Source organism: Bombina bombina, chromosome 5 (genome assembly GCF_027579735.1).
Source record: "Bombina bombina isolate aBomBom1 chromosome 5, aBomBom1.pri, whole genome shotgun sequence".
NCBI lineage: Eukaryota > Metazoa > Chordata > Amphibia > Anura > Bombinatoridae > Bombina > Bombina bombina.
The window spans coordinates 1,086,179,185-1,086,199,499 of record NC_069503.1 but is presented as its reverse complement, the minus strand read 5'-3'; the positions used below and the strand labels follow the sequence as shown (position 1 = coordinate 1,086,199,499).

At 35.3% G+C, this 20,315-nt stretch overlaps 1 protein-coding gene across 2 annotated transcripts in view; it reads left to right on the top strand.

Moving 5' to 3' along the window:
* The window catches only part of NDRG1 (N-myc downstream regulated 1), an 89,331-nt gene extending 74,479 nt beyond the window's left edge, over nucleotides 1-14,852 (top strand). For both annotated transcript variants that reach the window (XM_053715374.1, XM_053715375.1), the window contains exons 12-16: nucleotides 623-674; nucleotides 1,564-1,611; nucleotides 2,279-2,314; nucleotides 8,918-8,969; nucleotides 13,387-14,852. In XM_053715374.1, coding sequence (XP_053571349.1) covers nucleotides 623-674; nucleotides 1,564-1,611; nucleotides 2,279-2,314; nucleotides 8,918-8,969; nucleotides 13,387-13,652 — 454 coding nt within the window. In that variant the 3' untranslated portion in view covers nucleotides 13,653-14,852. The remainder of the gene's footprint in view (nucleotides 1-622; nucleotides 675-1,563; nucleotides 1,612-2,278; nucleotides 2,315-8,917; nucleotides 8,970-13,386) is intronic.
* Nucleotides 14,853-20,315: the final 5,463 nt, after the last annotated feature.

The following is a 20,315-nucleotide window of genomic DNA, read 5'->3' as shown; positions in this document are numbered from 1 at the left end:
CTTTAAGATCCTATGCTACTAATTTGACACTTTTAAAGTTCATTCCACTGGACTGGTCTTCCTTTCAATCCTCAACATAAAACCAAAGGTTTGTTTGGGTTTAATTTCCATTTTTTCTATCATAATTTAAACCATACTATTCATTTCTGCTCTACAGATATTATTTAATTTAGATATTTGAAGGGACATGTTAATGCAATAATAAAATGTTCCTTGATAACTATAAGATTGATCCTAATCTTTTAGAAAAAGGACAAATTAATTATCTATGAAAATCTACTATAGACTTTATTGGTGGACTATTATGGCCCTTTACATTCCATTTTGCATTTAGTTAAGGAATGATTTGAAAACTAATTTAGAAACCCATTATAGGAGCTAAACCGTACTAGGATATCCCCTCTCACCCTCATTATTTGTTTTTTTGTTGTTTTTTTTTATTTCATGGTTTAGTGTTAATTTTGCAACTGCATTAATTACCTTTGGGTTCAGAATTATATATATATATATATATATATATATATATATATATTTTAATTTAAATCAAACGATTGTCTCTGCAGTATACATTTAACAAACGAGAAATGAAAGCATGTTAAAATGAGGATATATTTGCTTACAGGTGTCCTGCATTGCTAGTGGTTGGGGACAGTTCACCCGCTGTTGATGCTGTGGTAAGTACATTCAGGGTTTGTGCAAGCTAAGTATGAAGTGTAGAACAATTTGCAACAATAGCTCAGATTACCTATTAAATGGTAAAAAGAGCATATTTATACTTTGAACATTCATCTGATGTCTAAAAATCACACTTATGACGCAGTACCATGAAAGGCATCTGTTTACAAGCATTGATAGAATATTTTTTAAAACTGAGACTTACCACATTTGGACAAAATATGCTGCATGGCTAGTTAGAATTGGACTATTTTTGGAAGTATGATATATTAAAGGGGATTTAAATATAACTAAAAAGCCCCAGAACTAAAAAAATTGAATTTTATCACAACCTGCACTATAATTAAATAACTACAAATAAAAGCAAATGTCTTCCAACATTGACCATACTCAAAATTCACATCAAGCGCAGGGAATCTGGTAAAGTCATCCATATAAAAGCCAAAAATGAAATTGATTTGAAAAAAAAAAAAACAACTTTATTTACATATGAACAATTTCTAACTGTACAGTTTGTGAACTTTCTCAGTCTTTTGTTAAAGTATTTTCTTCTTTATTTTGCATCTAAAATAGGGCTGTTTAAAATAATCTATGGGCTTTTGTTTCTTGAAAATTGCATGTATTTATAGTAAAAAAACAACAACATTGTATTTATGCTTATGAGGGTAGTCTCTGTCTACAAGAAGTATTTGAGGTTTTTTTTCTTATCAACCAGTGAGCTTCTAGCCCATAAACCACTTCCAGATAATTCAAAATTAAAATAAACATCTTTAATTTAATCTTTTTATGCTAAAACATGACATATTTATATTTATACATTTAATTTTGAGTTCTATGTTTTGATAATTTGTAGAATTAATTATACTGTTTTTTTTTTTAACTATTTAGGTTGAATGTAATTCCAAACTGGACCCTACAAAAACAACATTGCTAAAGGTAACTAGATTCTATGAATTATACTTACTATTATTTATTACTAATTTTAGGGTTATGTCAATTCAGCTCAAATTTGTCATTTTTGTTACAATTTTAATTCTGCATAAGAACATGGCGCAATAGATTTGTAAAAATATGTTAGGCTACCCCCTAGTGGTCTCAGACATGTATTGCATATGTTGATTAATCTGTCCTTGTTGCTACAACCCTTATTTTATATTACAATTTTCTTGATTAAAATAGACATCCAACACAAACTATACTGAACTCTTTTTTTTCTCTGGGGAACATACATAACACCAAGAAGCCAAATGATTCCCATATAATATTCTCCAATAGCAACATTAATGATGGTTTCTTTGGAGTCTAGCCCAGGTGGATTTTTTATTGAAATCTGTTGGCTTAAGTCAGCCAATCTCTGTTGCTTGAACTTGAGTTTAGTATAGCTATTTTGAAAAAAAATAATAAAAAAAATGATGTTCAGTTGAATTGATTATACAAATGCCAATCTCCTAAGCTTTTTTTTATTTTTATTTTTTATTTGTAAACTAACTTTGCACTGCATATCTATCTATCATCTATCTTTCTATCTGATAGACCATTTCTAAATAATATACAATACATTGAATATTATAAATATATAATTAATACTAATGTTTTTTTTAAGATGGCAGATTGTGGAGGATTCCCTCAAGTTGTTCAGGTAATATTATTAATTTTTTATTTTTTTTATTTATTTATTTCATTTTAGTTTTACTACTTGTACAAATTTTAACACTTTAAGATTATATGGTAATTTTATAAATCGTACAGAAATGATTACAGATTCTACTTGATTCTACTTGTTTTATGTTTAGAATTGTCATTCTTTTTTTAATCAAATTATTAAGATGAAATTTAAAAAATAAAAAAGTGCCTTACTAAACCATTGGCTATCTGGGTATAGCAGTACACTAGAACTCTGTTAAAAAAACAGTGGGTTAAACACTCCTTAAAGGGATAGTTTCGTCAAAATTAAACTTTCCTGATTCAGATAGAGCATGTAATTTTAAGCAACTTTCTAATTTACTCCTATTATCATTTTTTTTTCATTCTCTTGATGTCTTTATTTGAAAATGCTTAAAAAAGCTTAAAAGCCCATTTTTGGGTCAGCACCTGGGTAGTGCTTGCTGATTGGTAGCTAAATTTAGACACCAATCAGCAAGTGCTACCCAGGTGCTGAATCGGCTCCTACGCTTACATTCAAATAAAGATGCATAGAGAACAAAGAGAAATTGATAATAGGAGTAAAATTAGAAAGTTGCATAATATTGCATGCTCTACTGGAATCATGAAAGTTTAATTTTGACTAGACTATTCCTTTAAATATCACAATTAAATGTGATTATCAAAAATATCATTAATTCCAGAGATCACAAATACAATGCTACAAACTAAATCGTTTACATTTGATATTATTTAGATACCCATGAGTGAATTGTTATTAAAGCAATTTGGTCAAAGAAAAACAATTAAATACAATTTTTAAATTTGCTGACCCAACATCATCTGAATATTTTCAAATAACTTAAGTCAGTTGTAAATAAAACAGTTCAGATCAGCACACTTCTATTAAAGTCTCCGTAAAAATGCTTCCAAAAAAGGTTATAGTAGGTGCTCAAACCTTCAGGGACCCCCTCAAGGTCCAAGGGGTATAGTACAAAAAGTGAAGATGGTAGCACTCTCAGTGTAAAGAAAACACCTTTATTAGAGCAATGTTTCTCAAGCTAACATACATTAAACTGTTAACACAATTTATACACAAGGCAAATAGTGAGGAACCAATCCACCAGCCGCAATGGGGGCATATGCTAAAGTGACATAATTGGCTTAAGTTAAAGGCACGGGCCTACATATTTTAACCGTAGCTAGCCATTGTTAAGAATTGGACCTCAAAAATAAAAATTACTAAAAGCAAAAAAACAGAGAAAAGAATAAGCTTGCATAGGGTACCTAAACTGTGAATTTTAAGTATATTCCTTATATTAGGGGCATTAAATCAAACTCTCTATTGAGACCCCTTGGATACATAGTATCTAGAGTCCAAATCCATTTGGCTTCTTTATATAGCAGTTCTTTCATTCTGTCTCCCCCTCTTGGCTTTTTCCTGGCGCGGTCAATCACCATGAATTTTAATTGATTGGCTTGGTGGCCATGGCAAGCGAAATGGGTTTATTTGCATATACAGAGGAAGAGGCAGCACGCATAGCTACACTCACAGTGGGACCCAGAGAATTTCTAACGGCCCCAGATAAGGACATACAAAAAAGGGAGCTTGAGAGACTGATGAAAAGACAAATTAATCTACACATCCACTCCTCAATCCTAGTCGAGTACTACAGGGTTCGGCAAATTTCAAGAGGGATGCTTTCCCCACTCCAGCCCACCTTCTTTGCCGACAATACAGAGTTTTGCACAAAATACCAGCAGGTTCTTAATTAGAGCTCAATGGACATTATCACATTAAACAATGAATTTTCAAACTTAGAGCTCAATACCTTAGGACCTGCGATTACAGCACAGCAAAACAAATTACGGCAAACAGCCGGTGAGGAAGAGTATGATGAGATTGTGAATGACATCATGGATGCAACTAGCACCTTCAAACAGGAAGTAGAGGAGAGAAAGCACTGGAAGTTCTGGCGCAACAAACAAGACTACACCACCGGCAACATTTACAGATGGAACCATTGTAGGAGGAGGCCAGGTAACACATATGCCAGGAGACCGAATTACCATATGAGGCGGAATGCTGGATCCGATACTTGATCATCCTCAGGGTCTGACGGCATGACAACGGAAGCACGCACCACAGCACCTCCCACATCTCCCTCTTCTTTGTTAGGGGTGAGTACCGGTTTCACCACAACAGGCGACGGCGGACAAGGAGGAGGCGGCGGCAAGCAGAGGAGTGGGGATGCAAGCATGGATGAATCAAATGAAGAGGAGGTAAACATTGTAAATTTGTCTTCCAGGGCACTCTCACAGGATGAGATATATGTTCTCAATAAGGGTTTATCCTTTTGCCTCTCTGAGGAGCTGGATCCCTTTGACCTGATGGTAGACCTGACAAACTTCTTTAGGTTGTTAAGACTCAAGGCATTTTGGATAACCACATACCCTCCATAAGAAACTGGAGGTGACACATTTGATACTAATAATTTGGGGTTACATACCAAAAGCCACTTTAACCCCACAGGTGACAATCCGCTGTGGAAACCTTTATAAAAGTTGTTTAAACTCAGTTCAAGTCCCTTACACAAAATTTTCCAGTAAAAAAACAGGAATCAAAATCTTACAAAAAAGGAATTCCAAGACCTTAAATCTATACGGGATGACAGTAACATTACCATCAAGCAAGCTGACAAGGGTGGCACCCTTGTCATTTTAGACACAGGTAAATACAGATGTGAGGTTTACAGACAACTAGAGGACTACACAACATATGAGAAACTGGACAGTGACCCCTCCAGGAACATGTTTAAGTTACTTAAGTGGGAAATTTATAGGGGTATACAGAACAATATCATTAGCCAGAAGTTGGCCCGATTATTGTTAATCAAAAACCCTATGAATCCAGTTTTCTACGTATTACCAAAAATTCACAAAAGCCTAGTAGACCCCCCTGGCCGCCCTATAGTGGCAGGGATTGGCTCTAATATTAAGTCCCACGGCTCAATTCTTGGACAAGCTTTTGTCCCCATTAGTCACTAGTGGCAAATCATATGTTAAAGACACCATGGCTTTCATCCATAAAATCAAACAGTTCACTAACCTAGATGATGTCTGGTTGTCCACATGGGATGTGACATCTCTGTATACTGTCATCCCCCACGAGGTGGGGGTTGAGAGTGTGCAGAGTGCTTTATCTCAGAGTGGGCTGTATAACGTTATGCAATGTGATTTTCTAGTCAGATTGTTGGAGCTAGTTTTGTCTAGTATTTTTTTCATGTTTGACAACCACGTTTTCTTACAAAAAAAGGGGACAGCGATGGGGTCCAATGTGGCCCCATCATACGCCTGCCTTGTGATGGATATGATAGAGGAAAAGTACATATACGCACATCCATTATACAGGGAATATTGCTTGGGGTGGGTCCGCTACATGGATGACTTGTTCATCCTGTGGCGGGGCACCCCTGAGAATTTGATTCTTTTAAAAAATGATATTGAAAGGGGGGTTGCCTTCTTAAAAGTCGCAGTTAATAAGAGTCAACAGAATAGTCTCAGACCCTGAGAAGCGCCAGGAAAGATCAGGACAGATTGTGGAGAAATTTGTGAAAAGAGGTTATAGCCCACATAAATTGCATAATGTCCAAACCAATCCCACTACTGATACCAACACATATACAGGGGATAATTCCACTAGGATCTCCTTTGTTAGTACATTTAACACTATGACTCATGAGTAACAGTTTTTAACATCATAAAAAAGAATTGTTTTTTGTTAAAGGAAGCTTGTCCTGAGATCCAAGAATTCAATCAGTACCCTAGGGCAGTGTTTTTCAACCAGTGTGCCGTGAGAGATCCTCAGGTGTGCCGCGGCAGACTGACAATCATTATGATTGTTTGTGAATGAATGTCAATATGTCATGTATAGTTTGTAGGAGGCATGGCATGACAGCACAGTACAGTGTATATATATATATATATATATATATATATATCCTGTATTAGGCTACAATGTGTAATTTTGTAAAATTTTGGGATGGTGGTGTGCCACGGGATTTTTTTATGTAAAAAAGTGTGCCACGGCAAAAAAAAAGGTTGCAAATCACTGCCCTAGGGCATGATACTGCAAATGCAACACAATGGGGAAGAGATTGGTACATGCTCAACAGACAGTGACTTAGGATGCACCCAATGTAATAGCATGATCAAGGGAGGAGAAATATCACACCCCTACACGGGTAAGAAGTTTAAAATCCCAGGTTACTTCACAAGTAAGAGAAAGGAAGTTCGTGGGTTGGTATTAGTTAGCTTGTATTTCACTGCGGAGTTTGAACGCTGTCATCCATACAGCATGGAGCAGCATGTGTACACGGATAACAACGTACTGTGATGAGGATATCCACACTGTGCAGTACTGCTCTGGATAAATGAGTACAAAGAGGTAAACTCCCAGGAGCGTGAACAAGTGTATCCGTAAAGGACAATTATATAACTATTAGTATAGACTGAGGCAATACACTATGCACAAGACATCTTTCGATAAGTTAAAACATAGTAGAAAATTTATTCGAGATACATTAAAAGTTACATAAAGGAACAGACTCACGATTGTATGAAAGACAAGGACGAGGATTAAGTCATCTGATGCGTTTCACGCCGGTTTGCGCTTTCTCAAAGAATAGTTAACAAGTTACTCTTACATATGTAGTGTATGCTCTAAAATGCCCATGTGGCCTACATTATGTAGGCGAGACTACACAAAAGGTCAAGGACCACTTCTGCCAACACAAGTACAATAGAAATTAAAAAAACTGCCCATCTTCCTGTCCCCTCCCATTTCCTGGAAAAAGGCCACCAAGCCAATCGATTAAAATTCATGGTGATCGACCATGCCAGGAAAAAGCCAAGAGGGGGAGACAGAATGAAGGAACTGCTATATAAAGAAGCCAAATGGATTTGGACCCTAGATACTATGTACCCAAGGGGTCTCAATAGAGAGTTTGATTTAATGCCCCTAATATAAGGAATATATTCTTTTCTCTGTTTTTTGCTTTTAGCTATGTTTATTTTTGAGGTCCAATTCTTAACAATGGCTAGCTAGGGTTAAAATATGTAGGCCTGTGCCTTTAAGTTAAGCCAATTAGGATACAAGTATGATGTCACTTTAGCACATGCCCCCTTGCGGCCTGTGGATTGGATCCTCACTATTTGCCTTGTGTATAAATTGTGTAAACAGTTTAATGTATGTTAGCTTGAGAACGGGGCAGATAGTCCCGAAACGTTGCTCTAATAAAGGTGTTTTCTTTACACTGAGAGTACTACCTTCTTCACTTTAAGTCAGTCAAATTGTTTTAAGTGAAACACTGGAGTTAGTGTAATTTACAATTTGGGTACGAGTAACCTAAATTGCATACTTTTATTGAGTGTTACTACTGAAATAAACAACAAGAGAATGTTTTATCAAATATTACACAGTGCTGTACTATATTATATACACACACATTCTTATACATATTAGATGCTGTATTTTTTTTCAAATGCAAGTACATCTACATCAATTCTTGTAATTGAATTTGAAATTCATGAAATCATGTTTGTTACTTTAAATGTAAAAAGTGGAAGTGTAGAGGGAATGCATGATTTTGATGGGGTTAAATGGACACTCAAGTCAAAATTAAACATTCATAATTCAGATAGAGCAGCAATTTTAAACAACTTACCAATTTAGTTTAATTAACAAAATGTGCACAGTCTTTTTATATTTACACTTTTTGAGTCACCAGCTCCTTCTGAGCATGTGCAAGAATTTACAGAATATACGTCTATGCATTTGTGATTGGCTGATGGCTGCCACATGACACAGGGGGAGTGGAAATAGACATAACTTTAAAATTTGTCAGAAAAAAAATCTACTCACTTGATGTTCAGACTAAGTGACCGATTTACTAAAGTGCGGACGGACATGATACGATGTAGAGTGTCATGTCCGCCGCACACCGATAAATGCCTACATCATACGCTGTCGGCATTTATCATTGCACAAGCAGTTCTGGTGAACTGCTTGTGAAATGCCGCCCCTGCAGATTCGCGCGCTAGCAGGGGATGTCAATCAGCCCGATCGTATAGGATCGGGCAGATTGAAGACTGCAGCCTCAGAGGCAGCGGACAAGTTATGGAGTAGCTGTCTTTATAACTACTGTTTCCTAAGTGCTTTATCATGCATTTGTTGATTATGCAGATCGAATATATTTAATGTTCCTTTAATATTTATTCCTGCTCTGTGGAAAAGGACAGGGCCTCATGGTAAACTTCAAATCCACATGAAGTCTCCAGGTTACCACTAGTCCGGGGGGTTCCAAACCTGTTAGGGAGGCCTGCAAATCCCCTGCACTAGTCCAATGATGTTCTGTGGAGATTCTTTTTCACACACTGTGAGGCTTTTTAAAAGATTCATCTCCTTCAGATTAATTCACTGTTTCCATAGCTTTTTTTGGTTACTAACACAGGAAATCTGATTTATAACTTTGCCATTTGTCAAATTTCTTTCTTTTTTTTTTTTTTTGGTCAACATTTTTTTCCTTTTCTTTTATTTCAGCCAGGAAAACTTGCTGAAGCATTTAAATATTTTGTCCAGGGCATGGGCTACAGTAAGTAAATATTATAGTAATATATTTTATTTAAAGAAGCTGGTGTGAGTGTGGGAGAGAGAGAAATGAATTTATTGTAGTATCAATAATTTAAACTTAAACACATTTTTTTAAATCATCATAAACAGCAGTTAGAAATGTAAAATTCCTTTACTGAGCCATAGAAAAAATACCATATGAGCTCTCTCTTCACCAATACTTATGCTATGCTGTTCAGCAGACTCACTAGAGGTTGAAGAGATGAGTGAGCATTAGTGAATCAAGTACATGGTGTAACATAGGAACTGGTTAAACTGGAGAGGATAGTGAAGCTGGAGAGACCTCTTAGTGAATTGAGGCAAATAGGTAACTTAAATAGTTATCTAGTGAAAAAGTTGAATATTAAGATAACCACATTTGTAATAACAAGAGGTACTGTATAGTTATCAATTTCTTTCTTTTTATTATTTTAAAATAAAAATAACAGAGCTTCTTGGCCTTACAAGACTATTTCAGTCCCCATCACATACTGTAAATGTATCAGGACTTGGAAATTATTATTTCAGATGATTTAAAACTTAGTAAACAATATAGTACTGCAGCGAGTAAGGCCAGCAGAATGCTTGGATGTATTGGTAGAGGTATTTGCAGCAGAAATAGTAAGGTTCTTATGCCACTTTATAGATCATTAGTTAGGCCTCATCTTGAGTATTGTGTGCAGTTCTAGAGGCCATATCTTCAGAAGGATATTAACAAACTTGAATCAGTGCAAAGGAGGGCTACCAAAATGGTACATGGTCTAAAAAATAAAACTTACCAGGATAGGCTCAATGACCTAAATATGTATAGCTTAGAGTAGAGAAGGGAAAGAGGTGATATGATCACAACTTTCAAATACGTTAAAGGGCTTAGTAAAACTGAGGCTGTGGGTATTTTATATAAAATGGAAAATTCAAGAACAAGGGGTCATGATCTCAAGGGTAGTAGATTCAGGAGTAATTTGAGGAAGCACTTCTTTACAGAAAGAGTGATTGATTTATGGAATAAACTTCCTCAAGAGGTAGTAATGACAAACACTGTGGGGGACTTTTAAAATGCCTGGGACAAGCATAAGACTATCCTACGAACTAGATAAGTTTATACTGTTCGGTAATATCGGGCAGACTTACTGGGCCTATGGCTCTTATCTGACGTCAATATCTATGTATCATGTTATAGCACATTTAACTATTGCAGTACAATGTTAATCATTCCAAATGAACAATGGCTGCTGCTTAATTCATTGGGGCCAATTTATTATAGTGCGAGCGGACATGATACGCTATACATCTATTATTTATCATCTATTTATCATTGCACAAGCAGTTCTTGTGAACTGCTTGTGCAATGCCGCCCCCTGTAGATTTGCGGCCAATCGGCCTCTAGGAGGGGGTGTAAATCAACCCGATCATATTCGATCGGGTTGATTTCTGTCCGCTGCCTCAGAGCAGGCGGACAAGTTACGGAGCAGCGGTCTTTAGACCGCTGCTTCATAACTACTGTGTCCGGCGAGTCTGAAGGCTTGCGTGGAAACGGGGACCTCAAGCTCCATTCGGAGCTTGATAATTTGGTCCCATTGAGTCAATTGTGTGTTTTGAAAAAGATATAAAACACAAAAAAAAAAAAGTGCAAGAGTTAGACACAGTTACAAACAAAAAACAGCACATTAATGTTTAATGCTTGTTGCATATTAGAGCTTAGAGCATTTTCTTTTTTCTCTTTCATGTCCCAAAACAAAAATAATCAAATCCATTTGTCAGTGTCCCTTTAAATTTTAAAAGGATAATAATTTTATCATAATTTAATGTTATGTAACTGTACAATAGACGTTACCAATGGTCATAAAATCTGGAGGTTAAAGGAATATTGAAAATATAAGTGTAAAGTTTTAGCTTCTACAAAGTATCTAAGTTTCTAAAAAGTAATATATCTGTTTGTGCAAACAAAGTTATGTGGAAACCCTTTTAGATTATCCTATGTTGCACACAGTCTTATTTAGACAGCTTCTTTTATTGCATGTATTATATCTGTCCCTGATTGTCTTCAGCAGGAAAGATTGATAAGGGGCGACTTAAACGGATACTAAACCCAATTTTGTTATTTCATGATTTATATACACCATGCAATTTTGAGAAACTTTCTAATTTATTCCTGTTATCAATTTTTATTTGTTCTCTTGGTATCTTTATTTAAAAAAACAGGAATGTAAGTTTAGGAGCCAGCCCATTTTAGGTTCAGCACCTCTGTAGCTTTTGCTGATTGGTGGCTAAATGTACTCACCAATCAGCGAGCTCTATCCAGGGTGCTGAACCAAAAATGGTCCGGCTCCTAAGCTTAAATTCCTGCTTTTTCAAATATAAATACCAAGAGAACGAATACAAACTAATAGGAGTAAATTAGAAAGTTGCTCAAAATTGCATGATCTATCTGAATCATGAAAGAAAACATTTGGGTTCAGTATCCCTTTAAGTTAAAACATGGTAGTGCCCATTGCTTACTAGCAAAGATGTTTAACTGCACATAAATTAAACATTTTATATTACAATCTCATACTATTAAATATATCTCCCTTTTTTAAAGAAAGTAAGTAAATGTTTCAATCCAATTCTACAGAAGACAAATATATAAATGCACACACACAAATATATATAAATATGTATATTCCCTGAACATTTTGGCCTAGATTACAAGTGGAGCACTAAATTATCTAATCTGTAAATTTGCCGTTTGCGGGAGCGCAATAATTAACCATCAATTACAAGTGGCTGGTTATTGCTACCGCGACCTTGAGAGATTAGATCTCTGTTTAATTTTCTAAAAGTGCTCTAAATGCCCTCATAATAGAGGGCATTGTAGTTTTTTTATTTTTAAAAAAAAATCTAGCATTTTTTTTAATAAAAAAAAAAACTGCACTAGCCAGTTTTGGGGCTTTACAGTTGGTGGAAGCAGGGGAAAAAACGGCACTGAAAAGTGCCTTTACATTGCTGTCTAGGGAACTGTGTGTTCTCATAGACCACAATTATGTATTTATAAACACATATGTGTGTATACACACATATATGTATATATTCATAATAATAGTATATATATATATATATATATATACTAACTGCTGTCCATCTCTGCACTGCTTACCCCTTCACTGTGCAAGGTTCTGATGCTGTCTGTAACGCCATCAGAACGAGGCTTCCAAAGGAGCCTATGGGAGCACGCTCTTGTGCGCTGGTGTTACAAAGCGGAGAGCTAATATCACTTGCATGCAAGCGATATTTAGTGCTCCACTTGTAATCTGGCCCTTTATTTGGAATCCTTTCCATAGCAGAGTATACACAACAAATGCTTGTGCACAGCTTGTCTGGGCTCGCTCTAACTAGACAAGGTTGGACTACAGGAACCAGGTAGGAGTTGATTTCTTTTTTTTTTAGAAAAACTATTCTCATATGGGGTCCATGAGCTAGGTCTCAGCACGCTTTCATGTGAAATGTCAAACTACTGACCAGGGTCAGAACTACCATTGGTGCACCAGGTGAAGTGATGCCAGGCGCCAAGTGCTGGGGCCATAGCAGCCACTCTATACATAGACGTGCGCAGAATATGTTGCAAAATCATTATACAGAGCAGCATGTAAATTATTGCTTGCTTTTGAGTTACCTTTGGGGGGCCCAAACAAATTTCTGCACTAGTAGTAGGTCTACTACTGACTATGGTTGGGTTTATAAAGGAGAGTTGGGGAAGTGTCATTTCATTCGTAAACCTCGTAGGCAGCACAATATCTAGTGCCGGCCCTGGAAATGGTCATATCCTCCGTTCCCTTTACAGGGTCATCTTTAACATAAACATTTTTGCAAACAGGAGTATGCTTCACAAACACTAATAAATGTATTTGGAAAGCCCTACTGTGTATTTATATTATGGGGCATATTTATCAAAGTACGAGCGGACCTGATAAAATGTAGCGCATCATGTCCGCTGCTTCATAACTTCTTTTTCCGCCATGCCTTCAGACTCGCCGGAAACAAGGGGCATTTGGCGCTTGATAATTCGGCCCCTATGACTTTTAAGCCATTCCTAGAATTCTATTTAACTTGTTCCCTATTCAAGTAACTCTTTCCTTAAAAGGGCATTAAAGTATATTTTAGTTTGTCGCATTTAGAAGAGGGAATTTTAAAATGGTAGTAGATATTGTTGTGTTTTAAGAAATGTACATCCTTTGCATTAAAATCTTTATCATTTTCAGCCAGTGAGCTTCTATCCCTCAGACCAGTTGTAAACTTTCTGTTTTAGTTTCAAAATTATAAAAAAAAAAACAACTTTAACATACGCTTTTTTTAAGTAGAAAATATATTTCAACAAGTTTTTAAATAGCCCTCTTTGATAACATATGTGTCCGCTTCTTTAGTGCCTGCAGCCAGCATGACGAGACTCATGAGATCCCGCACTGGGTCTGGTTCCAGTGTTTCATCCATGGATGGAAATAGAAGCCGGTCTCATACAAATGAAGGATCAAGGAGTCGCTCCCACACGGGAGAGGGAGCCAGAAGCCGATCACACACCGGCGATGGCAACCGTAGCCGCTCCCACACAGACAGCAGAATGGACGTCCCAAACAACAATGTAAACAGCTCTGATCACAACATTCCAAAGTCTATGGAAGTTTCCTGCTAAGCTTGGTCACATTCTACCTATGACAACATTTCCTGCCAACTGTATGGATTTGGAGAAATCTTAACCCCTTCACTGCTGGAGAAACCTCTGTCAGCAAAGGGGTTAAAACTGATATAAACTTTACGAGCTAGAGATTTCTGAGGACCAAAGATACTATGGAGTGAAAAGTAAAGTTACTTAGGGTGCTTTATTTAACCATTGATAATCCAAAATAGCTGCTACTAGCTCATCCAATTAATTACTATAATAATACTCAAGTTATATTAACGAAGATAACTAGGCTAATTCTGCCTTCAATTAGTGATTTGTCTTCAGCCATCACTAAGACCCTCCCACTAGGAGCAATTTTCTCCTGTATTGTTTTTAATGCACACTTACAAAATGTAAAACAGATCAAGTTGCTTACCTGGGAAAAAAAAGCTGGAGAAACTGTAAATAATAATTTCAGAAGAGATATTTATAAATGTTTTGTGCATTTAAAAAATCTATTTTAATAGTTTATATTTGCTAGAAATTTAGTTTCTATAATAAGCCACTGAATTGTGACCTTTTTTGTATGTTTAAATGTATTTCAGATTTTTTTTTTTTAGAACGCTAAAAAGTAGTAGCGTAAAAATTGAAACTAAATACTTAAATAGTATTTTAATTTTTTCTACCTTTAATATTGGAAAAAGTACACAAAAAATGATCTAATTTTTTAACATAATATATGCATTTTTTTCCACTTGATAACATGTATAATTGTAATTTGATTAATTATATAACAATCTACAAAAGATTTAATGTTGGAAATATAAATAATCTTGATGATGTTGTACTTTTAGTTACTACACAATTACTTTGAATTCCATTGTTGAATTTTAATTTCTCTGCAAATTATCTTTTGTCCATTTTTATTGTGATTTTTATTCTCAGATGAGTTTTACCGCGCCATAAGCTTATTGAGTATATACATATATTTTCCCACTTAATACAAAATAAAAAATAATACATAGTTCCTGATTTGATATTGCATATTTGTTTAATTATACTTTTACCCGATCCTGTTTATAATAAGATCTGCAGTCTATCTCTCTTTTGTTGTGGCAGATAATGACTTATTTAGGATCCAAAGAAGTTGAAAGTGTTAAATGTATTCTGTAAATGGGAAAGGGTAACTGTATTTATTAAAGACCAATAAACATAACTTTTCAGAACTGAGTCATTATGTATTCTGTGGCTACATCAGTGTTTCTAAACTCTAGTCCTCAACATGCCAGATTTGCATATCTTAAAGGACCAGTGTACAGTAAAATAGTTTTTCCCTTGATGTGTTTATAATTACTTGTTATACCAGATAAAGGGTATAAAATCTATAGAAAATGTTTGTTTGGGTTTATTTTTTTTAATGAAATTGTTTTGACCATAACCTTTTAAAATGGGCTGGGCTTGAACAAGTGAAAAGGAACATTTTAGTACACATTATTTCCACTCCCTAGTGGAAGTGCAATTTATTCTGATGGTCCATGTTGGCTTTTACATAGCCAATACTTTAGTATTAAAAATGTTGGTATAGGTAGGGGGTTTAACAGGCAATTGATACATTAAAAGTATAGGATCTATTGGTAAACAATTTAATACACTATACAAATGGATCTCTGGTAACACATTAAAGGGGAGATAATAATACAATAGGTGATGGGTTGGTGACGTGAGGGTCAAATAATAAAGTGTTGGGTTGGTCAAATAATAAAGCAGTGGTTTTAAGTTGATCAAGTAGGCATCGGATAATAAAACACTGGATTTTAGATTGGTCACATGACATCAGATAGTAAAGCACTGGGTTTTAGGTTGGTCACATGGGGGGCAGATAATAAAACACTGGGTTTTAGGCTGGTCATATGACATCAGATTATAAAGCACTTGGTTTTATGTTGGTCACATGAGGGTCAGGTAATAAAGCACTGGGTTTTAGGTTGGTCACATGACATCAGATAATAAAGCACTGGGTTTTAGGCTGGTCATATGGGGGGCAGATAATAAAGCACTGGGTTTTATGTTGGTTGCATGACATCAGATAATAAAGCACTGGGTTTTAGGTTGGTTACATGACATCAGATAATAAAGCACTGGGTTTTAGGTTGGTCACATGACATCAGATAATAAAGCACTGGGTTTTAGGCTGGTCATATGGGGGGCAGATAATAAAGCACTGGGTTTTATGTTGGTTGCATGACATCAGATAATAAAGCACTGGGTTTTAGGTTGGTCACATGACATCAGATAATGCTGCACTGGGTTTTATGTTGGTCACATGGTGGTGGATAATAAAGCACTGGGTTTTAGGTTGGTCACATGACATCAGATAATAAAGCACTGGGTTTTAGGCTGGTCATATGGGGGGCAGATAATAAAGCACTGGGTTTTAGGTTGGTAACGTGACATCAGATAATAAAGCAATGGTTCTTAGCTGACCCCACATGATCAAACTCACACGCAGTGCTTTATTATCTGAACCCCAAATGACAAAATTAATATGCAGTGATTTATTGTCTGGCCCCCATTTGACCAACCAAAGATACAGTGCTTTCTTATCTGACCCCCACGTGAACAGCCTAAAACCCATTGCTTTCTGACCCACCACTTGATTAACCTAAGACCCAGTGCTTTATTATCTGACACCCACATGACCAACCAGCACTTTATTATCCGACTCCCTACATGATCAACCAAAGACCCAGTGCTTTGTTATCTGACTCACACATGACCAACCTAAGACCCAGCACTTTATTATCTGACCCCTACATGACCATCCTAAAAGACAGTGAATGGCTTATCAGTCTTTGGTCCAGCCACTAGTGTTGGAACTTGTTACATAATAAACATAGAAAGTCAGTGGATGAAATTTAAAAGACTCCAAATAATTAAAGGGACAGTCTACTCCAGAATTTTTATTGTTGGAAAAGATAGATAATCTCTTTTATTACCCATTCCCCAGTTTTGCATAGTCAACACAATGACATTAATATACTTTTTACCTCTTGATTACCTTGCATCTAGGTATCTGCAGACTGCCCCCTTATTTCAGTTCCCTTATGAAGGCCACTCTTGGGCTGCTTGACCACTATAGCATAATTATCATGTTGGATGGTTGCTTGCTGACAGTAACATTTGACTATACTATAAGTTGCAGAAGCAGAACAAAACCTCACTCAAAAATAATAGACCAGATGAGGTAATCAATTATATTGCAAGTTGTATAGACAAGTCACAACTTATAATAAATTAAAATATATAACTTAATTGTAAACTCTATTTTGAATACTTATATCACTCCATATACACATAAAAGAGTATCAGCAGAAGAGGCAGTATGAGAAAAGTAGACCCAAGAAGGTTTAATCTCTGGTGCCCTTGAACAGGATAGACACAAGTGCTATAACAGCCATGGACGTAGTAATTCAATATAATAGTGGGGAGAACCTAATACTCTAACTGTTGTACAAAAAGAAAGCAAAATAAATCATAGTCAGATAATTCAATAGTCTATGTATGCCCACATATTCATCATGGAACCGATACAGAAATAATGAGTGATAACAAAATCAACTGTGCCTGATAACATCATAGACAAGAATAAAACAGAGATTCCTTTCTCCAGTACATTACAGATTATAACATAACTAAGTTGGGTCTTACTGAGATACGACATATATAAAATCTGTCTACATTAAACTAGCTGAAAATTTAAGCTAATGTATAAAACAGCATAGGTCTGTATCTTGGGCATCATATGTAAGTAGCCAAAGATATTCTTACATGGGTATATGAAAGTAAACAATACTCTAATAAAAGCTTATGAACATGATCAGGCACTTATGACACCTGACTAGGCAGGAAATATGTTACACTGGAGTAGACTTACATTTACCGATTCAATGCAGTAAACATCAGACTGTGAAGTCTTCATAAGCCATCTTACAACTAAAATTATTTATAATAAAGTCGAGCAATGTAAATGTAACCTATGTGGGAATGTTAATTCTTCAGTATATGAAGAGTTAACAGTCCATGGGCTGGTAATCCAATAGTGATCTTGTATACCTCCCTACCAGGGACAGTGTTTAAATGCCTCTAACCCTGCACCAGTTCTCCAGTATAAGTGGGAGAAGAAAATAGACCCCAGGGAACAGAGGGCCATACAGAATACAAAAATAAGCAAGATGAACAGGCCTTCGCATAAGCAGGCATACAGTCCTTTATCTCTTCACAAAGCCAGTTAGGGGATCATCCTCCTCTCAACTCACCCAGACGAAGCCTCAATTCATACCGCATCTAAAACTATAGAATTCAAAGAAGGCTTCCTCTGGTTGAACCTTTAAAGCAGATGGCTCCACCAGACAAATAGGATACAGCCGCAGGACTCCAGTCCCAAACTCCCCCATCGCCTCTGCACATTGGGTATGGAGAACAAGGATGGGTAAATGTCGTAAAAGTGCAATTGACTTGATAGAACAAATAGTCCTATTGACATTTGTTTTGGACAATAGAATGCTGGAAAAAAAATATTAAAAGTCAGCAATTGAATGTTATTTCCAGTTTTAGAATGTTACTTTAATATTTGAATGTTCATAATTATATTGAATATCCACATTCAAAATTTTGAATGTAGCATTTGATTTTAACAAATACTATTCAGAATTTCAATAGTTCATGTGGAAGGGAATTTAGTAAATTGATGCAGAATAGATACAAATACATTAATTTTAATTTTTCTATTTTGAATATTGCATAATTAGAATATTACATTTAAAGAGAGCATTAGAAATACTATTACAAATATATTGATTCAAATTTTTCTATTTAGAATATTGAATAATTTGAATATTACATTTAAAGAAAGCATTATAAATACAATGCAGAACTCAATTTGAATTTGCAATATTTGAATTAGATACATTTGAATCAAATATTACATTTAAAAATAGCATTAGAAATACTATTACATTAAATAAATGTTAGAAGTTTGTGCAAACATTCCAAACAAACAAACAAACAAAATTAATTTCATTTTGCCCATCCCTAATGGAGAACATAGCTTGGTTCTACTTTGCTATCAGGAGTTAGTACTTATCAGGTAAATGGGGTATTCCCCACAAAGGTAAGTTCTAGAGATCTTCCTGCTGGACAATAAGTCCCCTCCACCTCTTACCCTGCAATTTTCTCAGGTTGGTCTGTTGCATTAGTATCACAGACTGGGTTCTTTCCAATGGACCATACAGCATTTCCAGGCTAGTGAGGAGGACAAGTCACAATCTCCATCAGATGTATTGTGCAGGACCACATGAAAATACTTGTCTACAAGCAAGTAAAGTTACTCAAAATGTTCTTTCAATTGCTTCTCCAGTGTTTTTCATATTCAATTCTTTAAAGTGAGTGTGCCAATTATGACTGTATCAGTTTTCACCCAGAGCTAAGTAAAATTATATCTTTCGCTTCATAAAAATGTTGAAGGGAGGAGGAGTTTGAGGCCTTCCCTCACTGGTCCACCTAAAACCCCAACAGTCTAAACTGGGCCGCAGGCAATACAGAAATAGAGATATTAATCACTGTGGATTACTCTAGAAATAGGACCATAGTTCCTGAATGGCAAAATTATCTCTTAATATACAGTGAAATTATTCCAGTGCATAGCTATCAGTTTTGTGAGCGATCATGGCCACTGCATGCCCACAATACATTTGCATTTTAAACACAAACCATATGCATACCCACATTTAGTTTAAAAATAATGTGTTGCAAAGCCACCGTATATACCACATCTGTTTATGTGGTCCTGATAAGGACTCACACTTCACATGTAAGACTTGGTTTTATTTTTATAAACGATACAGATTTTTACAAAACCCTCATTTAGTTAGTAATGTGAGTTTTTAAAATTATTTTAGATTGTTGTCTAACAATTTATAGCTTTGTGAATTAGTTTTCCAAAACATTGAAAACATTTTTTTTTCTGTTTTAATAAACTTTACAGGTACATTAAAACCATTTTTTACATATGCATTTTATGTATCAGCATTTAAGTACAGTATTTCAAAATATCTACATACAAAAAGATTATGAGTGGCGCACAAACTTGCACACAAGCGATATTGAGTTTTTATCAGCCTTTAGCACGCAACAGAAATAGTGTACTTATTAAGAGTTGAAAGCTTGAGCGCATTTGCGATTTACACTCGTCAGTTTAGCGCGACTCAAGAGCTTGCGTAAAGAGTAGGGGAAGAAAAAAGTTGCATTAAATACACTTGAAAGTACAGATACATTCATATAAACACTGTATGATAAAAAAAAAATTTTTTAAAAAATTATAAAAAAAGTTATAAGGCTCAAATATAGGGTATAAGGTGTTTAACAAAAAAACGCCCTGAAAATGGCTTTAACACATATATGCATACTATGCATGTCTAAATATGTGTATGTATGTATGTATGTATATACATATGTCTATCTATCTATCTATCTATCTATCTATATATATATATATATATATATATATATATATATATATATATATATATGTATAAATGTATGTACATATGTATTGAAATATTTATGTGTTTTTTACTTTATATGTACTGTACATATTCCAATGTATTATGTATTAATAGATATCTATATATCTAT